General features: G+C 39.4%; 1 protein-coding gene across 2 annotated transcripts in view; it reads left to right on the forward strand.

The window, feature by feature from the left end:
- The window catches only part of LOC106042798 (musculoskeletal embryonic nuclear protein 1), a 40,179-nt gene that overhangs the window by 5,531 nt on the left and 11,964 nt on the right, over positions 1 to 22,684 (forward strand). For both annotated transcript variants that reach the window (XR_010834021.1, XM_067003441.1), the window contains exons 2-7: positions 8,866 to 8,914; positions 10,746 to 10,841; positions 14,349 to 14,470; positions 19,859 to 19,971; positions 20,891 to 20,968; positions 21,869 to 22,018. Coding sequence is in view for 1 of the 2 variants with exons in the window: in XM_067003441.1 (XP_066859542.1) it covers positions 8,866 to 8,914; positions 10,746 to 10,841; positions 14,349 to 14,470; positions 19,859 to 19,971; positions 20,891 to 20,968; positions 21,869 to 22,018 (608 nt within the window). In the remaining variant the exon portion in view is untranslated. The remainder of the gene's footprint in view (positions 1 to 8,865; positions 8,915 to 10,745; positions 10,842 to 14,348; positions 14,471 to 19,858; positions 19,972 to 20,890; positions 20,969 to 21,868; positions 22,019 to 22,684) is intronic.

Here is a 22,684-nt window from a genome sequence, read left to right on the forward strand (position 1 = left end):
ATCTTGCTGAGAAGCATCATATTGTACAAAAGCAAGTAATAATACGGTTGGGAGCTGTTCAGTTGATCCTTTTTTAGGGAAGCAAAAAAAAAAAAAAACAACACTGAAATGAATCTGGGAGTAACACTTTTGGGATTGTTTCTGATTTTTGGAAACTGAAGACCACCAATCTTGCTTTGTAGCATAGTTAGGTGTGCATCTCTGCATTTACGGACCATAGCAGAAACCTTTTCATAATGTTTAGTTCTGCTTAAACCACATTACCTTGAGTTTTACTGATTTTTTTTGCGGGACGTCTCATTCTTTGTGGGGTATAGATTATAAGAGCAATTTATTGGGTGGCTTAATGTCCTGGTAGTGTGATAGTGTCAGGTCATAAATATTTAGTGACACTAAATGCAGCGAGTCTTCTGGAAATGCCATGTCAATATATATATATATGTATATGTAAAGAAAAAGGACAATTATTTTTGTCAACAAATAATCTGTAATGGTGAAGTAAGTTGTACTTTTCATTAAGAGTTGTCTGCTGCCCGTTTATCTTGTGGGCTCAGAATGTATTACGCTGTTCTTATTACTCAGCTGATTGCTGGATATAATTATACTCCAGATAATAAGATTGTTCTAAGTATAATTATGCATGTCATTCACATCATGAAATGTTTAGAAAAAAGGGTACATTATGTTGACATTTGGAAATTATTAAAATGATAAATTATCCAGAAACTGAGAAGCCGTGTTTAATCAGAAGTAACTTCTGAACTTAGCTAGCCTGTTGTTTAACTGTAAACTGCCTAATGAATTTTTGTTCTTGACTAATGTTTTATAATTGAATTTGTAAGGAGCTGATTTGCACAAATACAGTGTGCATTTCTGCACTCTGCTGTGATGTTAATTTCATGGTTAATGAGGTTTGCAGACATAACAGGTATCTAACACTTATCTTGTGGGTGGTGCTGATGAAATGAAAAACCAAGTCTGCTTTCTCACGGCACCACATGTAGCTTGTTACCACTCCAAGACTTCTTGACCCCAGCACGCCGTGTACCCCGCAGACCTCAGCGTGTCAGTGCTTACCTGCAGCCAGCAGCTTGCGTGAGGCTGCTCTGCAGGTGGTAGAGGGCTGATGCATTAGGCTTTGAACGGGAATAATTCAAGTTGCTCAGGATACCCATGGCCTGTTCTTCCACCACCAGTCCCGAGTTACACATTACACAGCCTCGTGCTTTGTGTTTCTGTTCTTGTTTTGCCATACGTGATGAACGTTGAGGATGGCGATGCGCTAAACAGATCTCTAAAGAGAGGTGAACGTCGGAGAGGAGTTCCTGAGTTGTGAAGGGTTTCAAAGGCAGCGGTGGGTTCTGTAGAACCAACTGTCCTCTGGTTCCTGGTAAAACTTAAGAAACCGCTGTCCTGGGCTCAAATGCTCAAAATGTGACCAAAAGCTGTTCTGTAGGGTTGATTCCATCAACCTTTGGCAGACACAAGGCAGACGGGCCAGCGACTCACCTTGCATCTGTGCAGAAACAGCCTTTGCTCGCTTTTTGTTGTTCTAGTCTGGTTGTTTTCTCCCTTTGTCAGAAATAGATATTTTTCCATGGAACAAAAACGACTCTAAAATTACAAACAACTATTCACAGTTTACAACGCGTGTCTTCTGTCTCTAATCATTTTTGAAGACGGTGTGCTCTGAAATTTTAATTTGTTTTAGAGTAATCACCCTTAGTTATTCATACTGGAAAATACCAGCTATCAACTGTCATAAATTATCATTTCAGGAAATGTTTCTTATCTTGAGGCTGACGGTGAGACTACCAGCATAGTTTAGTTTATGTGCATGGAATTTCAGTGCTCTCTTTGGAAGGTGATTGTAATGCTAGAAGATGAAATAGTCTAGAGAGCCTTCAAATAAGAAAACAAACGAAACCTCAATTTGATGTTAAAAACTTGAGTTTTCTTATAGCAATAGGTTTCATAGTGCTGGCATTAGCTTTTAGTGCTGTGAAGCTTTTATTAAATTTGCACAAATGTTAAGAGGTATGAAGCTGTGTCATTAAGAATAATGCTCATGCAAGTGGAAACTATTGCATGTTTTCATCTTGATTCAATAAAGACCTAATTGGTAGATACATTATATCAAAGGAATCTACATGATGGGCCACTGACGCTCCCTTCATGATACTTGTTTGCGTGAAAAGAACACGTGAAAGTGGGCTGTGTATCTTTTTGGAGTTTTTTATTATTATTTTTAAGTGGTTGGTGCTATATGAAATGCGCCTTGCTTTTGCAATTCAATGCTTCGATTATTTCATCAGCCTAGTAGAATAAATTTGGTTAGCAAAGCTGCTTAGAATTTAAATGGACTTTAAATATAAAGTATAAATCCACCTTTGGCCTCCTTGATTAAGTATTTTTGCAGTGTTTTTCGTTTTCTACAAAGAGAAACCGTTCTACGTGCTTTTTGGAAATGTCTGAATTTATGTTTTGGGCTTGGTTTCTACTTTTAAGACTGTTCCAGCTGCTGGCATAAGAGCTTAATATTTTAATGAATGACGGGGTGAGTTTGTTGCTGTGCTTTGGCGGCTCTGTCGGTTCCCAGGAGCTGATTTAAAATAAGTGCTGTGAATAACTGAAAGTTCATTGATATCTGTTGTCATACGAATAATGTCGGGAAAGCTTCATCTATTATTGAGTGATCCGTGAGTGTTGTAGGTGAAAATGGTGCCGTGAATCGTAAATCGCTGCTTAGTGCACATTAATATGGATTGGTTCTATTTGTTTTGCATTAAATAATTCATGTTTCCCAAATGGTTCTTATTTGTAATGGGGGAAAATGTCCCCTTGGCGATGGCAGATTGTACTTTCCAGTTCTCCTGAGGTGTGCGTATCGCACAGTGGGACGGGGCTTTCTGTAGCACCCTACCCCTTGTTCCTTGTAGTGTTTTCCTAGCACCTCGTGCAGAGCACAGAAGTGTTTTCAAGAGAGCTGTGTATGAAAATTAAACTTCTGAAGGCAATCTTACAGCCACTCCAAGTGCCAGAGGCTTAGATTAGCTTCCCTTCAGCTATCTCCTATCTGCTGAGGAAGCAGAACAGCACGTGCCTCTGTCTGGAAGTGCTGGGGAGCTGATTTACAGGAGCCTTTCAGACAGGGACACCTGGACCGAAGTCATGTGTTACACACAGAGATAACGACTGCCGATTTTCTAAGACCAAACACTGGCTCACAATTTAACGTTTGGGTAAATATTGCCCAAGCCATTGGTGCTGCTTACCTCAGCGTTCTTAAAGCTTGCAAGACTTAATGTTTAGTGCTGCTGCACCGTTGGCACTTATTTATTTGTGTACTATTTATTTTCCTGATAGTGGTTTGTCCTTTCCTTTTCCACTCCATTGCGAAGAGCAGCTTCGCGTCGTGCTGGCACAAAGCCCATGCAGGGACAAGACTCGCAGAGAGGCTGCTCGCTGGGTGCGGAAGCAGGTGGGAAGTAAACATTTTTGCAGGGGTCAAAGGACAGCACTGTACCTGTAACAGACAGTAGCTGTGGTTCTCCTGTGTTTGTCCAGGAAGCACTGCTGCCTGCTTGGTACGTTACGTGAAGCCCAGTGTTGACAAATCATTTTCCTTCTTCTTCTTTCATCCATGACAAGACAAAGAGCCCTGGTCATGAGATAGCTGGGCTTGGCTGATGCTCAGCTCTAGCGCATGTAACTCCACCATAAAATGAAGTCCCTTGTTCTCTGCTCTAACAGTCAGACCCATTTATCCGGGGCAAAGTCTTTGCTGCCTAAAAGCTGTAGCCACAACCTTGCTCTAACTGCTGCCATTGGACTGGGAGAAGGTGTGCGGGCACCTGCCTGGACACTGAGTCTTTAGTCCCCCGATGCCCCCCAGTGACTATCTGGGGCACTAAACTTTACTGTGTCTCTGTTTCTGTAACATTTTTCCCTGGGTCACCATCTTTAACAGACAAGTGTTAATTGCCCACGGATCTCTACAGAGCCACTGAGGCCAAGGACTCAGTGCAATTCAGAAAAGGGGTGTGGGTGCTGGCGTGGCTAACACTGCTTTCTGCCTTCCAGACGTCTGAGAAGTCCTTTTAGCAGGTGAGCTCATGCATTTCATGGTATGTGAGCCCTTAACATGGGCGAAATTGAACAGCAGCTCCTGGTGTCTTTCTCTGATGCAGCTGTAGTGCTGGATGTGGTTCCGAATCAGTTGCTGCAGCTGGTGCTGCTGTGTCCAGGAGTGACTGCTCCAGGCAAAGAGCAAAAACGTGAGCGGCAGGCTTGCAGGGTGGCCAGTGTTTGAACACCAGACCTGTAGCTAATGAGGCACAGGGAGAAAAGGAAGAATTACAGTGGGGCAAAGAGTGAATTACCAAGCACATGGAGCCGTTTCTTTTTTGTCCAGAAAAATGTTCAGCAGCGTGACAAAAGCACTTGTTCTTTCAGTCTTTTGTGTTAACAAAGTCACACATTTATTACGTCTGTTTAAAACAAGTAAGTAAATACCTGTGTTCCTTTTTCTAAACTGAATGGAGGGAGATGCTGAGCTCAAAAGCATTGCAAAAGCTGGTTTGTGGCTTACAGACTCATTATCCTTTTGTAAGGCATGCTTAGCTCATTCTTGTTAGACATGTAGTTTCTTGCAAGGCTAGTTTAAAAAAAATTAGTCTGGCAAAATCTGTAATTTCTTATTCCTTCTTTGCTGCTACCAAAGAAATAATGAAGGGATCAGGTGAAACTCCAACTACAAGCCTCTTAAAAGCTGTGTGAAAGGGAGGTAAGTTCAAACATATGATAAAGAGCACAGGTAATGTAAAATTCAGCAATAGTTGTCATTCCATGATGGTGCAAATCATTTATCCTTACAGGATTTTCAGGAATTATTAGTGTGCATCTTCTTGTTTGTAACAGACGTGGTTTCCACTGCTTTGGCAAAGTGTTGATGGTAACAAGTGGGACAGGGTTTCTGACAGCCTTCCTAAACAGAATTTGAAATCATTGAAATCTGGCCTGCATATGTGGTTGACTTCTTACATGATCCAGCTGCAGCAGGTTCCTCATTCATACGTTCTGTGCATTCCAGTAAACGTGTGTGTATGGCTTTTAGCTTGCTGAACTTTGGTCCTTGGGTACGTGGCTCAGATCCTGGAGCTCTTAAGCATCATATCACAGGACAGTGATTTTTAGACCCCCCCCAGGCTGACTTCTGCTGGAAGGGAACCCTGGGTTTCACCCCTCTGGGCACCATGTTGCAGAGTTCAGTTGTTCTCGATGGAAATTTTCTACTTCTGTCGTGTTGGAATTTCCCTGGTCGCAGCTCGTGTCGGTGTCCTGCTGCATCTGTCATAAGGGCTCGTTCTGTCTGTGCTGTAGCTGCCCACACGTACTAGCAGATTTGCATGTGTGACGTGCAAATGTGATCTTATCCTCGCTAAATTTCCTCCTTTCCATTTTCTTCCCTTTGGGTGGCTCAGCTGTTGCTTTGCTGAGGTCTGGTGACAGTGACGAGGAGGAGGTTTATGAAACGTTTTGTGATGTGCTTTGGTTTTGACCTCGTCTCGAAGAAGTTTTGAGAAGCACTGGAATACAGGTGGAATTCCCAGCTCTGTCGTGGGAGGAGCAGGGTTATCGCAGTGCAGCTTCAGAGAACGTCAAACACATCAAATATTCTTTAGCTTGCTTTCATGCATTTGAATTTTAAATTGGTGAGCTACAGAAATCTTCTTTATTTGGATCTTTATTTGGATCAGAAAGAGTCTTATTGTGAGCTGCCAGAATGCGTGTCTAAGAAATTCAGTAAAACGCGGTATGAAGACCCATTTTGAACACTTGAGTCGGGTCGGTTTTGGTGCTGATACGAGAAAAGCCATCTGGAAACCTGGAGTGCTTACCTCCATAGTGATGTTGTTTTGCATCAGGAAGGTCTTTCTTGGGGGATTTTCTTTTTTTAGGGTGAAGAAGGGAGAGAAGGGAAGGCTGACTTCCAGGTGCAGGCTTAAGTGTTGCCTTCCCTGTGGACAGCACGGAGAGGTTTACTTCACCTCTGGTCTGTGTTCATACATGTGGCCTTTACTCTTCCCTGTGCGTCTCTGGATTTCTGGAATACTAAATGTAAAATGTACTGTGTTGAAATAACTGTTAGAAACCCTTCCGTTATCCCTAGAAACTTCATGAAACATGAAGATAGTTCACTGAACTTGAATTTCGCACAGCTCATGCTCTGCCTTGTGTGCCTCCCTTGTCGGTTGCCTATCTGGCTGCCCCCGTGCTTGTTGGCAGAAGTGCTTTTGTTGCCTTCCCTGAAAAATTATGGCATTGAAAGTATAAGTTAGCAGCACTTCTCTCTTCCTTCATAATTCGGCATGGCATTCTGAACGTTATTAGGTAATTAATGTTAAATACAGTGAATTCTTGGTAGCGCAAGCCTCACGCTGCAAACTGAAGCATATGTCCTGTGCCGCAGCCACAGGTTCGGGGTGGGCAAGAGCTGCTTTCCCAGCTCCCTGCAGAAGACGTGCCATGCCTCTTGCTGCAGGGAAGGCGGGTTGCTCTCCCCTGAGCCTTGAGCCTCTCCGGAGCGATAGCGTGCTCTGGGTGGCAGCGAACCCCCAGCCGTGCAAAAATACCTCCAGGGCCCTCGTATGTCCCAGGTGCCGGATGTTTGCTGGCATGGAGCTGCGAGAAACCACGCTGAGAACACAGCGTGTTTTGTGTAGATCGGCTGGGCTTGCAAATATATAGGCCCACGTTCATCAGGTAGCAGCTTGTAAAGCACTTAAACACAGCATCTCATTTAATTTTTGTAATGGAGTGGGGTGGAAGTTTGTGGTATGATCGGCTGTATAAAGCATCCCTGAAGTTGTCGGTGGAGCCTTTCAGAGTTAACTCTCCTGTTCAGTATTAACTCAAATGAAATATTTTCAGAATTGGACGGAGAAATCCAGAGGTTCCAAAGTCATTTCGTATTTTATCAATACTGAGAGAAAGGTGTTGGTGGAATTGGTTTTAAGTAATCTCTTTTTGTGAATATATATCTAAAGAAAGGAATTCATGAGCTCATACAACTTCTTCATAGTGCTAATAGACAAAAACCTGAACTTGGAGTTCTTCCCCCGAAGTTTGTACATCTTATCGGTTTAATTCCTACTGTGACTGCAGGAAAGTGCCTTGCACAAAACCTGCAGTAAGTTGCAACTTGTAGTTCTTCCATTTATTTGGTCTTGCTTTGGAGCTTCTTTGTCACTTGCAAAAGTGACACTAATTAAAATAATCCATGTTGTGGCCCAGGAGGTTTTGTCATAAACAGTAAGCTGGTGAACTCAGCTGGGCAGTGCTCGTTTCTTAACGGAGGTTTTATATTTATGGCATGCTGTTCACAGGGAAAACTGCTGGCGAACATTGCTGTTACAACTTTATTGTTGGGGTAGCGTGCAGTCTTTTCCTCTTGTCACTTTTAATTTCTAATGGATGTATTATATGGGGGTAAAACACAGTTTATCTCTGCTGTCAGAGGCAGTAACAGCGCAGAAACTAGAATATATACAGCATCCCATTTGAAACTTATATGCATCTCTAACACCTGGAGAAACCTGTTAAAAAACCTACTGATATTTTGCCTGACCTGCTGTGGTTTGTGCCTTCAAGGCAGAATCTCTGCAAGTTGAAGGGGAGGAGGGGAACCAAGGCTTAAAACTTTTTTTTTTTTTTTTTAAGAGACGGCTTCTAAAATAATAGCATAAATGGTTATTGTTCAAGATTGGTGTTAAAGGCGCTGATCGGTGACATTGAACTTGAGGTGGTATGGAAAGACTCTGGGCAGTAAAAGCCATCCTTCCTGGAAGGGTTTTCCATTACCCCGTTACTGTTGGTCTGCCAGTGTCTGAAGACGGGACAAGCTGTGTAGATGAGGTGGTACGATGCTACGGACCAGCCACCCTGTATGTATGGCTGGTTGCTTTTATCCCTTACCCCTCTATTTTTCCTCTACAAATCACCTTGACCACTCCCTTTCCCCACCTTTGGCTCCTCCCCTAAAGAACCCTTAATAAGTCCCGTAAATGGCCCAGGGCTCTTCCCCACATCCCATAAGGCGTCCTGCGATGCCCTGTTCCAGTGGTGCCCCCGGTCCCTCCAAGCCCCCCAGACTTCTGCTCCTTCATGGGGGCGCAGAGAGCTTCCTGGCACGTAACCGCTCATGTTGTCAGTGGTAAGAAGATGGAGATGGTCAAATGTATCCATGTGGGTTGGGATCTCCTTGTGTGTAGTCGGCTTCTATTTTAATACTGCTTTTTCCTTGAGGTTTGACTTTTTTGTAGGCTAACAACTATCAACCTTCCTGTGAAGGGAGTATCTGATTAAGTAATCTGTCCAATTTCCCTTTTGGAATTCAGTTTGCACACAAAAGCCCAATTTGTCATCCATAAAATAAATAGACTTTGTCAGAGAATGTTTGTCCTGTTACCAATTCTTTTGATTTATTTCTGATATTATAGATTGCCCCTACATGGCAAGTAATACTTTCCTATTTGACTGTTGATCTCCAGTAAGTGAAAGAAACTGTTTTTTCTAATAATACCCTGAACCTCCTTTACTATCGGAAATTAAATTTTCTGATTGGGTGATCATAAAAGCCAAGGCCATTGAAATGGTGGTCAGGTAACATACTATTTGTAGGTGATAGAAGGGAGACAGTTGCTTTTAAAATCTATCTTTAGAGCTTCATAAAGTGAAATACAGGTGTATAAGGCCTCATTTATTGAGGAGTAACACTTCTGCAAGAGGATTTGCTTTTATTTCTCTATATTTCTGTTGCTCTGTGAGTTGCTGATTATCTCCAATTGTTTCTTTCTTTTGTAGTAAAACGCTTCAGAGAACCAAAGCATGAAAGACGTCCTTGGAGAATATGGTATGTTTCTGCATGGTTCACTCCTTCATTTTAGCTTCTTGCGTGTTTTAGAAGCTGATAGAATGATTGTCTGCATGTGATGATGATGATTTAAAAAAAATTGATGACAAGAAAGTGATGAATAAATGATGAACAAAACAGTTACAAAAATACATGATTTAACAAAATGTTGTGTTCTTACGAATATTTCCCCGCTAGTTCATTCCTACTAGACATTGCCGGGAGCCTTCATGAAGATGTGCGTTTAGACGTAAAGCTTAAAGTTGCACTTCTTCCTGAGGACGGAAACTAAAACTGCCCCAAGATGCTAAGCTTAAACAGATGTTCTTGTTCTGTAGCTCTCCTATTTTTTGTAATAGAGAAAATGGTACGGTAAAAGATATAATTTCATAAGCCATTAAAGAATATGTGGTATAAAAAGTATATTTGTTTTTATTATCTTTTAAATGTTGTTGTATTGTAGTGATGCCAACATAACCTGTCTTAGGTTTAAGTAGAGACTGGTGTAAAATTTAAGCTGTTGTTCGTTCCAGGTGTTGTAGACTGTACTGCTTTGTTTTTTCTTCAGTGGCTTATATTCATCTTTGATTCATGATGATTAAATTCATCATACAGTGCTGCTTTTCATAGTTAATCTTGACCTTTATTTTATGGGGAAAAATAAATACAAAATCTTTGCGTACTACAGTCTACCTCAGCCTGAAATTCTGGCTAGCGCTGCAGTAGCTTTTAATTTTTAAGCCAAGAATCTAGTTCTGAGATTTGAGTATTGTTATTTATAGTATGTTGTAGTGATTAGATAAGTAACGTTCTGGCTTCCTGCCTCATCTCCAACATTGTGCTCTCAGTGTTGGGCAATGAATGAGAGAGAATAAAGTTTAATACCAAATTGTCAGGGAGCGCAGATGAATTTGTGCATATAATATTGTTTGGCTCTATTTTGGTGCTTTTTTTAGACATGGAAACAACAGGCAAAATGAGTGCTGGTCTGTATAAAGAACACACTCTTGCCTACATAATACTTTTGACACAATTCCTATATTTAACATATTTAATAAAGCATCATGGGAAGTTAATAAGTATATAATAATAAAAGAGTTGGAAGGGGCTGGAATCAATGTTGAATCTGTACCTAAGTGGTATTTTTTTAAATATTTTCACAGTAAGTAGGAAACTGTTTTCTTCCCATCTGTTTTTTGCTTTGGAGATGGTGGTTTCAGGGTGATAACTCCTTTGCAGTGAGGTCTTGAAGCTGTTGTGCTTTATCTAAAATTCAGGGAGGCTACTTCATGCTGTTAGGTGAAAAATACCAATGATGGAGTTTTAGCAAAATGCTATAGATAAAGGAAACATTAACCAGCTATTAAATTGTTCATCAACAAGCACGTGATGACAATTTTACCTCCGTCCCTGCCATAAACTTACTAAAAATACATAAACATAAAAGGACTGAAATATCTTGTGAGTCTGAGATACTCATTGCTTACAGAAGGTTATTAAAGACTTAGATAGGTTTAGTGAAGATTAGCTCATGGATAATGCATATGATACCAGGAGGATCTCTCTCGTCTCTAAATTTTCAGTGCCAAGGCCTCAAGTTGGTATGATTTGATTTATTGTTAGCATGATTCCAGAAAAAAAAATAGCAAAGGGTTGAATTTAAAGTGGAACATGGTTAAGTAAGTTAAATACCATGGCATGTTATCCTTCTGGTGTTCTCATTTGAAGAAAAATGAATAATTGGGATGGAATTTTAATATAAATTCGCAGTGTTCCTACTGTGTTGTAAACAGTTTTGAGCGTCCTAAAAGCTGTTTTTTACTCTCTACAGGTTTTTAGATACTTCCAAGCAAGCCATAGGGATGTTGTTCATCCACTTTGCAAACGTCTATTTATCAGACCTTACAGAAGAAGACCCTTGTTCACTGTGAGTGTTTAATTTTTGAATAGTTGGTCTTTATGGACGTTCTTCTGTTGAGTTTGCTGTACTTGGACACTAATGCAAGATATATCAGAGAAACAAATTTGCATGCAAAAAGTCACTTTCAAAATACTATGTTTTAAGCTTAGTTAATCAAGGATCAGAAATCTGCTCTTTTAGTTTATGTCTGGTAGGACCGAGGAAAGTTGTGTTCTGTTTGTGGTTTTTTTTTCTGATCTGTGTATGGGTGTTTTAGACTGAGAGTAAACTGTTGCTTCTCCCTCTCCAGTTACTGAATGAGGATTTAGGATGCACATTGTAATATGAGGCTGTTTACTGAAGGAGGTAAGAGATACTAGGAACCAGTGGAAGTGAATGTAAAGTTGTGTACGCTGACCTCCAGCTTCACTGTTCACTGCAGCAAGGCTTTAATATAAAGTCAGGTTGCTTTCAGGGATATTAAGCAAAAATTGTCCCTGCTTGTATTTTCTTCAGAAAACTGCATCAGCTACTGCAGTATCATTTTCACTCTGTTAAAAGCAGGAAATCTCGCCTGGTATCAAGGCAGTTAGTGCAAAAATTAATTTTGCGATCTCACACTTGGAGCAGTGTGACTAAGTAGGTAAGCATTTCACTGTAGTGTATTAAACCTGAAGAATCTGTGACTAAGACCCTGTCAGGCTTTTTAGAGGAGCTGCTGAAGCAAATGACAATTGTTTGGGTTTCTTATTGATGGGGCTCGTGCTCAAAGAAACCTACGCATTTCTTGTAATAGAAACTGTGAAGTTACTTTTAAAAGTCTAGTAATTTGCCCCTGAAAACCAAATGCAATTCCTTCCATGGCAGCTGCTCACAGACGTCCTTTGGTAAACAAAGGAGTTAAATAGCTCAAGGAATATGTTTGTTGCTTCATAAGACTAAATGTTTTATTTGCCTTATTTCTCTTTAGTTTCCTCTGTGTTCCCACATGCTATAAATGTGCTAGTAAAAACACTTTCTCCTCCCACCACAAAGCATTTTGGTAGGGAAAATGCATTTATTTTAACACACTAACTGTAGAAGTTAAGATATAAATATGAGAGTTTCAGTAATACCAGGTATCATTGTAAGATCTTTTTGGTTACTCTTTTAAGAATTTCCTGATAATTTACAAAAACTGACAGGTGTAAATTGCTTTTATTTCATTTTCGTATATATATTTAAGCAAGCTAACCAAAGCATGTTTAGTATTGTTAGCATTCAAAGTCAAAGCTTAATGCTTCATTAAAATATTTTTAAAATAACTTTTTATATTGTCTGAGTTTTTAAAATAAAAGGTTTGCTAACGTGTTCTCTTCTACATGTTTCCATATAGTCTACATAACTTTTTTTTTTTCCATATACCCCTTTTAACACAAATGTAATGTGACACATAACAAAGGCACGACTGTCATTTGCTGTTCTTAGGATAACTGTGGAGTTGGGCAGTTTCTCAGATAAGGTTGCAGGTCCTCCTTGTTGGCAGAAAAAAATAGCACGCTATATCAACCAAAGCCACTTGTCCTTTCTTGGGGAAAAAATATATCTTAAAGTTACAAGTGGGTCAAAATTACTGAGTAAAAGTAGTGTTTCTGTATGTGACTTTAAATAATAGTATTTAGTCAGCAAACCCAAACACGGATAGCTTTCTGTGCTTTCCTGTTTTGTAGCGGGGGGGTTATTTTCAGAACAAAGCCAGAAAATGTAGTTTTAGAGAACATTGTGGTTGGAAAGAACCACGACTGGAAGTTGCCGTTCGTTACTTTGGAAATGCAATGCCCTGCGTCAGGCAGGTACGGGATAAGGTGAAAGCTGATAAAGCATCTGTTAAAACACCTCAGACTGGGCTGGTGTTGAGGACTTTGTAATAGCCAGAGCAGCCAGCGGGGTTTGGTGGTGCGGGGTGCCAGGTGGCTGCGTGCCGCACACCGGGAGGGTTGGCTCGGGCCTGCCTTTCTCCAGGAGCTCTCAGCCACCGACGGCGCCCGCCTGCTGCCAGCAGCGCCGCCGGGCGCAGCGCCGTGTGCCCGGGTGTGGGCACAGCCCTTCTGCCGGGCCGGCTGGAAGCCTGCCTGCCGCGGGCCTAGAGCAGCCCCTGGTGGCCTCAAGCGGCTCCTGTAGGCTGCTGAGTGCTGGGCTTCCTCTGCCGAGCGCTAAACCTTCATTTCTGTGTTCCTCAAATTGAAAGTTCATTAAAACTATGATTTGACACAACTGTTAGAAAATAACTATTTTTAGAAAGTTTGTGGATACGTCTTTGCTGAAGCGAGTTACGTTCAATTCATTTTTATTCTTGGGCTGCTGCAAAACGAGATTTTGAGGATCAAAGCAGCTCCTCCTTTACTGCTTTGATTGCACATACTGTGTATTTACTTTCCACTTTCTGATGTTATTTTGTCCACGTGGAGTTGCCTCTGCAGCTAGCAGGAGCCCCCAGCTCTCTGATTTGTTATTTTAACAGATTCTAAAAATAGGATTCTAGATCCTATGGACTCTAGAGTTTACCGTAAGTATTTGGAATTGCCAAATAACACTCAGTCACAGGGATTTACAGTGTGGCGTGCAGCTGGGATAACCATCGCTGGCTCTTTCTCAGCTGCTGTTTTGTTCAGCCAAAATGGAGCAGTAGTAAACAAACCAAACTGACTTGCAAGATGCTTTGAAGTTCAGCTGCACCATTTAATGGACCTAAGAATTAATTTGAAACCCATGGTGATCTCTGGTTTCTTGAGGTATAGGTGAGATCCCAGAAGTTCCTTCTGAAACAATTAATAGTGCAGCAGTTGTGTGTCCATTACACTTTATTTTTTTCTTTGGAAGGCTTATGCTAGATTCAATTTCAGATGTTTATTAGATATGGTATGAAGTGCTAAAGCAAGTCACTTTCTGCTAAACTCTTAAGTAATTTGAAATGTGTTTTTGATAGTGGCTTTGATAGTGACTGTTGTTCCTTGTCAGCTCTAGTAGAGTGCTCCTTCAAGCAAGAGAAAAGTGCTTGTGGGGCCTTCCCCATTAGAATGAAAGTGTTTTGGGTTGTTAGGTTGTTATTGTGTTTTGTGTTTTTTTGTGTTTTTTTTTTTTCCTTCAAATTCTGTGAGGTGTTAAGATAACTTATTTTTTTGTTCTTATTCCTTTTATTCCCCTGGTTTTATTCAAATAGAGTGTTTCTATGCAGAATGAACTGAACGATGGGAAAAAGGAAATCTGTTTTTAATTTAAAGACATAAAATGAATATTGGAGTTTTACAGAGGATGCACACACACGGTTCATGGAAGTATAAGTTGAAGGTTAAGTTTAAGGGTAGAAACAGAATGTTAAGACTCTCAAAACTATTTAAATTTTACACTATGTAGGTACAGAAGTGGGTAAATGATTAATCTCAATGTTGTCGCTTTTCAACATATATGAAGATCTATCAATTGTGGTGTAAAAATACATGGAACTTATGGAAATTGGACCCTTGCTCCTTGTTTTCTTTACAATTTTCCTTTCAGGTACCTTATCAACTTCTTGTTAGATGCCACATTAGGGATGCTGTTAATCTACATTGGTATACGTGCAGTCAGCAGCATTGTGGAATGGCAGCAGTGGGAGTCCCTTCGCTTTGGTGAATATGGTAAATGTTTCTATTGTTGCACTAAAATACTTTCCAAGACAGAATTTTGGAATATTTCAGCTAACAGTTCACTGACCTTTAAGTCATTACACAGTTGTTATAATGGCTATTGTAGAATTCAACTCGTCAGTAGCACTCTGAATCTTGGCATGCAAATTCTGTGTTGCAAAGTTTAACAAGTCTTTAAGCGTTTAGTGAGGTTTGGAACAACTGCTTGATTTTGCTGTTGTTAGGAGTGATTGAACAAATTACGGTACTGGCTAATCTGGGGTTAAAAAACAACAGGATAACTGTACTCTGAAACACTTTAAATAAATGGTAGCTGGAACATCATTTCCTATTAAAGCTTTCACTGCACCACATGCCGTTGTCTGAAGATACGGGTTGAGCATTCTGCCAGCCCTCTTTAAAGTAAACAAGCACATATCTTTGCGAAGAGAATGTGCTTGTCCTCAAGTAGGGATCACTTGAACTCCTGCACCACAGGGCTTGTATCTGATGAAAAATGCACAAGTCTTTCTTACAGGCTAAGAAATACAGATGTGAAGTTACTTTCATGTGAAGTTGTGGGTTTTGTCTTCTGTTAGCCACTGCAGTCTGCTGACCTGCAGAAACTGTGGATTTGCAGATGCAAAAAAACTTGATGTATTATGTACACAGCGTTCAATTCTGTTCAACCTGATATTTTCAGATCATTTAGTCTGGCGGGCTGGGAATCGAAGTTCTGTATAAATACTAAAAATTGCACTTGAAGCTCCTTGAAATAAGAATGCGGGGAGGGGTTGTCTTACAAGAGAGCTATGGCTCTTTACCAGAGAAAAAAACACACTGTAGTTTAAAAATAATAACAGTAATGTTTGCCTAACAAAGTAAAAGCTTTTGTAGCAGTTTCATAATTACCATTGTCTGGTTTTGTATAAGAAAGACAAAAAAAAAAAAAAAAAACAGCCAACCAAACAAAACACCTAAGTGGCTAACAGAATTAAAAATTAATAAAGGCTTTGTTAAATTCAAGTACTTTAAATGGTTGGGAATTTTGCAATTAAATCAAATAGTGTTAATTGCTGTTTGTTTTTAATGTCACAGATTTAAAATAGATAAATGCCTGGCATATGTATTGGGAGAAATAGCTTCCTCTACCATTAGTGCATTTTTTAATGTTAAATTAATGTTGAATGAATGTATGTCTTAGGCTACGGTTTATGACCATTAAAGCTGTTTAAATCAATGCTGCCACAACACTGTTTATATTCTTTTTTCCCACGTACCACTGTCCAAATGCTTTCACTCTTTTCCTTGGACTGGTGCTCATCTCACTCTTCAGGGAACTGATGCAGAGAGCTAAACTGTCAGAAAATTTGCCATATGTAGAAAAGTAAATAGTTTCTCCAGATCGGTCCGCAGACTTGGGTTTCTAAGGGGTTAGTTAAGCACCAATGCTCAGGGAAGGTTAAAGGGCCGAGACATTGCTGAACTTACCTTCTGACTTAGCTTTGAGACCTGCTGCTCAAAATCCCCTTTTATGATTTTTGACTTGGCTTGAAACTATTTGAAATGTTTTAATAGCTTTTATCCCATGTAAAATTGGCTTTCTACTCAGAGCAAAATTTATTCTATATCTATTACCATTATAGGTAGGTAGTCGTAATCATGTTAAATATTAGAGTTTTTTTTTCCTCTCGTAGCATTGTTTTTTCTTGTGAGATCTCTCTTGTCCCATTTTAATTTCCTTTCACAAATAAGTAGTCTCAGTGGATGGGAGGATGTGGGGACTCTCCTGCAATTGTTTCCATCTCTTACTGACTTCTAAATGAGCCCATTTTTATTTTAGTTAGGCATTTGTTACTGCACTAGCTAAGCTTTTAAGATCCACAGCTGAATTTGTTCCTTATGTTGAGGTGGGCTGGGACTGATCCTTCACTTTCATTTTGAGTTAGGAGATCCAAAATGTGTAAAAGTCGTGTATAAAATTCTCTAACTCCTCTTTAATTAGTTGTTCTTTCCAATATCAGATCATTCTGTTAGTGACTTTCTTTGTATCTTCATTAATGTGCTGCCTCTGACCTTAGTGTGTTGGTTTTTTTAAACAAACTATCAAAAGGACTAATAAAAAGTGTATTGTAAATCTGTTTTCATTAGTTACGTGGGAAAAACTTCTAGCATGAAGAGAACTAGGTACCAGATGGACAGTTATTGCTGACGGCTGTGCAGTAAGGTTAGATCCCATGCAAGAAATTGGGAACTGTCTAAAAAGGGCAAGTCACACTGGGTTGTTTGCTGCCCTCTTCAGTTAAGCACCACTGTTGTTTCTGAAATGAAAGCCCACTTACTACCATTTTATCTGAAACTTTTCACCTTGGCTACAAGAAAGCTCATCTTATATTTTGTAAGATCCTTAAAAATAAATAAATGAAGTGGGGTAAAAGGAGAGGACTAAACTGCAGTTCTGTGGGGTCTCAAGGGCATTTAGATTCGTATTTGGAGGTAAACATGGATGTATAGCATACATCAGTGGCGAGGTGGCTGCTCACTGAAATGTCTTGGAGACCTGTGCCATTTTATCTGAAGTAATAAAGGAAGGCCTTTGCTTGCAGATCAGTATGTTTTTTGTTTGTTTGCAAGCGTGGAAAAACAAAGCCCACAAAACAGCAAGTCTCTTCTTTTGATTGAGTGATGTTTGTGTTTCTAGAGCCTAAATAATCATTTGTCTCAAGTTAATTCTCACTGTGAGCTCATTTCCCGTCTTAGCTCTATTACTTGATCCCTGGTGATTCATTACTTGAGAAGCTGTCATAAAAATAGCAGTTGTCCTGCTGGTTTTAAAAGCCTCTCTTTATATGGAGGATAGTTTTTAAGTGTAAATGCCTCAACGAAAGAAAGGATACCAAAATATCAACATAGGCACTGCTAGTACAACAAAACAGCACTGCATGCTGATTTACAAACCAACTAGCAAGATGCTCCCTTGAGGGCATTCGTGTGTCAGATTTTTTAAACTTACTAGATTTGTCTTCACATTTCCAGTTTTGTATTATCAGATTGATTATGTCAGCAGCTGGAAGTGCAGAATCAGTTTATATAGTAGAGTATGTAAATAGGAGAAAAGCAGTTGTGATCTGTACCAAAAAGAATGTTCCCTGCATTCCTCTTCCCTTCGTGTGGTAGCTGCTTTAGCTACTGTGAGAAGAAAACAGGTGACTAAACCCTGCTGGCTGACAATGAACTGTATTGACAGGTAAATTGGGCTGTGCTTTTCAGATGGCAAAGCTTAGGAGTTGCATTTGATGAATCTTTTCCCTTTAGCTCTTTGCTTATGATTTGCAGAACAACTTACTCATTTACTTATAGCCTACCTGTAGGGTAGATAGGCACTTGCTATAAAAGCTTTGAAAATTGGTCTTGGAGAAGTTCTGTGAGTTGACATTTTTGTAAGAAAGTTCCTCGGGATTTGAACAGAAACAAGCTACAGGATAGAGGAATCACAGATATTTTGTTTAAGTGCTGTCTATAACCACGATTCTGTGAAGTAGCTGATGTGAACTAGGATGCCCTCATATAAGACTAGTTACCATTGCCCAACATTTAAAAAAATAAATGTTGCTACAGTTGTCACTGCTGAGGCTTCAAAATTTTTCAGTTTCAGTCTTAATGTGGGTTGTTTTTGTGTTGTTTTTTTTTTTCAGTAACAAATTTTCTTTTGATTTGCAAGGATGTTCTAAGTGCACAGATTATACAAGGAAGGTATAAAATCAGAATTCAAAAGACTGTCCCAAACTTTGGAAATGAAATTAGGGCTTAATGGCTTCAACATTAGCTTTAAAGTTCTGATTTGAGTTTATGCACTGAATCTTTGATTGTACGAATGTCCCAGATATTCTTGGGAACACAGCCTGGATGTGACAGTGCTATTAACATTTTTCACTCCAATTGCATAATTTATAAAATTGTTTAAAAAACTTGGTTTGAAAGCGTCTCCAGAGATCTCATATTTTCCATATTTGCTACTTACTGAAGAAAACTAGAGAATGCAAATGAAAATGTGGAGTATACAATTTCATTATCAAATTTAACTCAGGCCTTGCATCCCCAGAAGAATCACAGTTGCTTACTTATGAATTACTGATGTTTCTGCCTTCAAATCTTATATATATTTATTTTTTTTTCACAAAAGAAGCCTTAAATTGCAGTGCATAACTATAAAACTTGAGTATTTAACTGTTTTTCTTTTGGACTACTGAGTGTCGATCCATTAGCTCTTACTGTAAAACTTATTTGGAAAATGTCCTTTGTCTTGGACTCCGATCTGATTTATCAGTTTTTCTTCGTAGCATTTAAGCAGCAAACAGTAAGTCTCAAGACTATTACCAAGTATTAGTACTGAAAGCCTTTCAGAAATCTTCCAGAAAAGGAAGTAGCAACTATCCATTATGCATTACAAATACCTAAAGGCATCTGAATTTCCATTGCACATTGTTCATCCCCAGGCTGAAGAGTTCTAAGCTGCGTTTGAAGATGATGCAGAAGGCTGCTGGGAAGTCTAAAGAGCTAACAGCCCCTGCCAAAGCTTCCTTTTCGTTTCCAGCGAAGTGCTGCTCTAAGCTCCCCTGCAGAGCTGCTAGGCGTACCGTTCCTCTCTTTTCCTTTTTTTTTTTTTTTTCTCTCTCCTTGCTTTCATGGAATCTAATAGTTTACAGAGTTTTCCTGTTCAAATATTTGTCTAAGATGGTCTTCGTTCTGTTGGCAGATAACAGCGCACTCAGGTTTTCACTCTGCCACGTTCTAATGGGGTGCAGCAGAGTTTCAAACCCTTTCAAGACTGAAATGAAAATGTGATCTTAATTAACTTCTTATTCAATTAATTTTTTCATATCGGTGCTTGTACCTGTTGCCGCAGTTAAGATTGGTTAGTTACAGCAGCCAAATTTGTAGAGACAAAAGATATGTTTAAGGTAGCCTAGGGAGAATGGCAGAAATCCTCGTGTTTCTATTTAAAGTAGTAGTGAAGGGAAAGATGCTTCTCCTCAGCCATGCTTGTTTTAAGTTTTTCCCTTCTAGGAAATTCAATGTTTTGTAATAGAGGAGAAAAAAGAACAGTTTTGTGAGAAATAAAGGTAACGCAACTATATCTAACTCATCATCAGATTAGGTAAAACAGCACATAAGCAGGCACCACTGAATCGGACGAAGTCCGGGTATTTTCAGTTTCTAACTGATACTTTTTGAAATTTGGGGTGAGGCTGAGGGAGGGGAAGGAACAGCACTAAGGAAATAGTGGAAGGCACTGTGAGGGGATATAGTTGCCCTTCCTCAAATACTGCGTTTCTGAAATGTTTGCTGTGAAGTAAAATGAAGCATACGCATCTCCTGAACCTTTCTTCCTTTTTGCAGGTGACCCACTGCAGTGCAGTGCCTGGGTGGGGCAGTGCGCTCTGTACATCATGATTATGACGTTTGAGAAAACCGTCATCATTATAGTGCTTCTGATACCTCAATGGAAGGAGGTTTGTGTTTTTTACAGCATCTTACAAATGAATTTCAGGTGGAAGCCGTAAAGCATAGATTTCTAATGTTCCAGTGTTTATTTGGTTAACTTGTCCATCATAACAGACTACAGTCAATGCCATTTAATTCTGGGAGCAGTATGTTCCTGTACCTTAATTAGTCTACTGTTAAATAGGCTTTCTGTCATTCATTGCCAGGAATATATATATATATATATATATATAAATTAGAACAAATAAAATTTTATTCTATCTACTTGTCTGAGTGCTCTTGAAGCTAGTGTTTTCTCCTTTTCTCATTTTCTTAACCCTTATTCAAAGCTGTTTTGTTTTGCTTTCTGTAGTATTTTAAATTTCCTTTGCACGGTTTTGTTGGTAAACCTAAATTGTAGGCTTTTAGTAAGTTGCAGTGGATTAGTGAAGCCAATTGCTAATGACTGGATAAATATTTATTTTAGCATCTGTGTAACTTAATCCTCAAAAGTGATGGGGTGCAGTACTATAGCGCATTAAAACCAGTTAGTTCCTATTATACGGTCTGGACTAATTTGGGAACTCTGAATCTTTTCCTTACTGTGTATTTTGTAAAGCTCTGGTCTTCTTGAATTTTCTTAAGATAAAACTTAAAAACATGTTCCTTGAGAGCATACAGCTCTAAAATGGCCAAGATGGTTTGAATGCATCTCTTCAGACTTCTATAAACAAAAACGACAGAGATAAGTTTCTTGCCACCCCCGCTTACTTATCTGTGGTGATTTATAAGCTGTCCTAAATATTTTCCTTTTTATACAAAGCTGTCCTTGTTTGGTTCACATGAATTATTTCTATAGTGTTAGCGAGTACAAAAATAATTGCACTTACTAATCCAGTTGTGAGCACGTGCTGCCATGATCTGAATTTAATCCTTTTCTTTTCACAGGTAGCTTTATTGAATCCTATAGAGAACCCCCAGTTGGAGTTGGCTATCGTCATGTTGATAGTTCCCTTCTTTGTTAATGTTAGTACAACTTGCATGCTTCTGTGAGACGTTTACTTGTATTTTTCTCCCATATGATAGTTAAATAACATTAATACTTAAATGTTAATCCTTAAACATATAGCACAACGTACCTCGATGTTTAAGTTATTTTAATTTTTTAAAAGGAAGGGTGTTAAAGAATGGAGAAAATGCCTGGATATGTAGATTATTCTTAGCTGAAACCTGTACTGAGCTAAGTAACCAGGCTGAGAAGAGGTGTAGAAATGCTTCATTGACCCTTTTGGGCTGATGACTTCAGTAGATTGAATGTAATACTGAAATAGTGACATAGAGATTATGAAATGACAATGAAATTTGCTTTGGGAAACAGTTGGGCTAAGGATGGCTGTACTGTGAAGTATCCTGTGTCTGATGACAGCTGATAGTGGCTGGCCTATGCAGGAGTGAAAGGAAATGGAAGCGTGTAATCAGCCTTCCCAAAGAATACCCTTCCAGCAATCTGAGATTTAGGAACAAGAGTCAGAGATGGTATCTTCGCATGTAATACCTGCTGGCAGCTTTTGCTTTCATTAATTTGTTCAAGCATGGATTTTATCATTGCAAACTGAAAGTTTGTTGCAATAAGATGCCTGCCTAAGCCATTCACATTTCTATACAAAGAGTTAATGTATGATCACTCTGAACAGCAACTGTTTTCCTTATTCTCTCCTCTTCTGCAAAGGAATAAAGTGGATGTGTTCTAGAGCATTTATGCGGTGTATAATAAGCCGTGGGAGTATATGCCTGTACAAAACTTAACCTTTTTGGCCAATTCAGAATTATTTTTAAGCTTTCCTAACTCTGTCCAAATGCTGACCGAACAAACATATGCTAATCTGAGGAAAACTGAACTGTCACCTTCCTCTTTCTCTTCACCAGGCATTAATGTTCTGGGTAGTAGATAATTTTCTTATGAAGAAAGGGAAGACAAAAGCTAAACTTGAAGAAAAGGAAGCAGGACAAGATTCAAGAAATGGAAGTAAAGTTCGATATAGGAGAGCAGCATCACATGAAGAGTCAGAGTCAGAAGTATGTAGAGTTCATTACTGCAATTAATGCAATGTCAATCCAGTTCATCCCTCATGCTATTGATTTGACTGTAACATTTTCAACTCGGTTTTGATATTCTTTGCATGTACCTCTAACAGTGGTTCCTAGTGTTTGCAATTGAAAACCAGTTAAGAAAAGTTATTGTTGCACCACTCACAGGTTAGTTATTTTCCTTTCAAATGAGCGGGAAGACATAATATATGTAAATGTCACAGACGAACTGTGTTACAAATACTTCTACAGATCCCACGTAGAGTACGAAGCTAACAGACCATTCTAATTTGAAGACAGGTTAACGGCTTAAAGTGAGAGGAAGTTGGAGGAGGCAATTGGCCTGATTTTTGTAGAAGTATTTGTCTTTGCTCTTGCAAATAACTTTTTAAAAGTGCCCACTTAATATTATTTAGTATAGCTTGCCTGGAGGATGGGCAGTATCTCTGAAGGTAAGTTTTTTGCTTTAGTCAGTTGATGCGTTTAGTCAATTTTCTGCATTCTAGGCAGTGCTGCCTGTATGTTTTGTTTTTTAATATAATGACTATCATATTGCAAATGTTGGTGGGGAGCTTATGTATTCCCTTCCACCTTAACAGCAAGCTGCCCCCACTGTTCTGGAGGTGCTGGAATCAAATCTCTAGGTTAAGAGTC

This window comes from Anser cygnoides, chromosome 10 (assembly GCF_040182565.1).
Source record: "Anser cygnoides isolate HZ-2024a breed goose chromosome 10, Taihu_goose_T2T_genome, whole genome shotgun sequence".
Classification (NCBI taxonomy): Eukaryota; Metazoa; Chordata; class Aves; order Anseriformes; family Anatidae; genus Anser; species Anser cygnoides.